We start from the raw sequence: 2,490 nt of genomic DNA, 5'->3' as shown, positions 1-2,490 counted from the left end.
CTATGCACAGCGACTCACAATCTGTTTCATTAACATTAAGATCGTTACGTAAAATAAAGTTTATTGATTTGTGAACAAAAATACTAACACCACCACCAGCGTAGTTAAAACGCGGTTGGTGAACTGATACGTAATTACTTAACTCAAGATTTGAATTTTTTCCATTGGTTTTAAGCCAAGTTTCCGTAATACAAATTATTTGAAATTCGTGGTGTAGTTGATGCAATAAGAGTCTAAGATTTTCAAAATTTTTGTTAATACTTCGAATGTTTACATGTAATATAGAAAAGTTTTTTTTGTTCTGACAGAGATATTGAGTAGATTCAAAAATTGAATAATACTCGCTTTCTAAATTTTTTCCATTAAAATAGTTATTATCACTAGCATTCACATCACTAAAATTAAATGAAAGATTGACCTCCATTTTTATAAGTAAAATTTAAAATAATTAATAAAGCAAAGTAACATATAGAAAGTAAAACAAAATATAAATAAATAAGTAAATATAAATGTTACGAAAATAATATTTTACTTTTTGTTCGCAGCCCAATCCCGAATGATCAACTTATCGTAAGAGATGAATGCATATTTACCGGCTGCTCGTTCAACTTTCATTTGTTCCCGTAGCGCTTTCCTAATTGTGACAGTTTCGGCACAAAAATCTTCGTTAATATAAGTATTTTTACCTTTTAATTGAGATGTTTTTTTTAAAATTTCAACTTTATCTTTATAATCTAACAGTTTTAATACAATTGTTCTGGGTTTGTTTAAATCTCTCTGACCAGTTCTATGAGCTCTTTCAATCCTAATATTTGTTAATCCCAAATGCTCTTCAAAAACTTTACTGACTTTTAATTCGCTTTCAATCCACGTTTCACCTTCGTTTTCTTTTATCCCGTCTACCCTTAAATTGTTTCTGCGAGATCTATCCTCCATCTCTCTTAGTTTACTTTTTATTTTATGATAGTCGGAATTATGATTTTGCTTTTCAATGTGAGATGTTTGTTTTTTTTCCTGAGAAGTAATAGCTGTCTTAATTTTTTCTTCAAAAAGGTGTTCGTGAAAATTTAAGCTTCTTTTGATTTCTTCTACGTCTTTTTCCATTATCTTTATTTGTTTTGCATGCTGATTAACCTTCAAATCTACTTTATCTAATCTATCGTATATGATTTTCGTGTTTGCGCTTAATATGTTTAACACGTTTTTTTCATGTTGCTTCATCATTTCGTCTATTTCGTTCTTAAATTCTTTAAACATTTTTTGTATCGTTTTTTTTACTTGATCCATTGTAATAGCCATTATTATTCAATATATATAATATATATTCAACGTTTTCTTAAAGAAAAAAAAAAAAAAGAAAAAAAAAACTTTTTTTTTTTTTTATTTTTTTTTATTTTACACTGAAAAAACACGTCTGCTCATGAAGAAAGCATGCACAAAAAAAAAAGTATATACAACCAATATTTCCAATATACAGATGGCCGGGGCAAGAAGAAGACACAATTTGCCTTATCGCCAAGCCCCGAGATTGATTCCGTAAAAAATAAATAATTTCGTATAGAGTATATAAATGTTACCAATATATATAAAATAAGACTTTATTTTTAAAAAGATAAAACAAAAACAATAAGTTACTGGGTCATAAAGAATTTTTTTTTTTTTTTTTTTTTTTTTTAATTTCTTTTAAAGTAATAAAATAATCAATAAAAAGTAAAATAACAAATTCTTAGAAATAAATATTAAATAAATAAGTATATAAAGATTAATATAAATTTGCACAAAGTAAAACTTGCAATGAAATATAAAAATAAAAAAAAAGGTTTTTAACAACTTTTTTTTTTTAATTAAGATTAAATACAAAAATTATTAATAAAACACAGAATTGAGAAGAAATTGAACATTTCCAATTAAAAAATATATTTATATTTATATATATTTAAGCATGCTTCAACCAAAACCATAAAAGGGTTGACAAAGATAAACTTAAAATTAAATCGAAAAAACTTATCTGTGTCACCCGAAAAAGTAAAGCACTCCATCACTTTTACTTTAAATTCGTCAAGAGTTTCAAGAGTTTTAAGTTTATTAGATAGGATTTTATTCCATACTTTTGGTCCTCTAATGGATAATGAAAACTCAGTTGCGGCATAAAAACATTTGGGCTGAATATAGGTGTTGTTTGAGTATCTGGTTAAGTATCTATGTTTATTTATTTTGAATAACGAATTAAAAATGTTTAGTGTTGTTCTTTTATTAACTTTATATATGAAAATTAAAAGATGAATAATATTTATTTGGTAGACATTGAGTATATTCAGCTTTATAAATAGTTCTTCGGAGTGAGTAAAACGGCCTACATTAGATATTATTCTCATTGCATATTTTTATTTATTAAAAAGTTTTTTAATTTTGTTTTGATTTGTGCTACACCAAGCAATGTTTGCGTCAGAGATGATAAACGGCAGAAATCTTTTCGCCTCCACGTTTCTT

The 2,490-nt window shown here is 26.0% G+C and overlaps 1 protein-coding gene across 1 annotated transcript; it reads right to left on the bottom strand.

The window, feature by feature from the left end:
- Window positions 1-528: 528 nt before the first annotated feature.
- On the bottom strand, window positions 529-1,299 carry LOC136092066 (uncharacterized). Its single transcript, XM_065819784.1, has one exon. It carries the CDS (start codon window positions 1,297-1,299, stop codon window positions 529-531), a length of 771 nt encoding a protein of 256 aa, XP_065675856.1.
- Between the last annotated feature and the right edge of the window lie 1,191 nt (window positions 1,300-2,490).

This window comes from Hydra vulgaris, chromosome 15, assembly GCF_038396675.1.
Source record: "Hydra vulgaris chromosome 15, alternate assembly HydraT2T_AEP".
NCBI classification, from domain to species: Eukaryota; Metazoa; Cnidaria; class Hydrozoa; order Anthoathecata; family Hydridae; genus Hydra; species Hydra vulgaris.
Note: the sequence above shows the minus strand (reverse complement) of the source record. Positions and strands in the feature narration are given on the sequence as shown.

Excerpts from the sequence above, each read along its gene's own strand:
- LOC136092066 (XM_065819784.1), bottom strand. The coding sequence starts at position 1,299 with ATGGCTATTACAATGGATCAAGTAAAAAAAACGATACAAAAAATGTTT.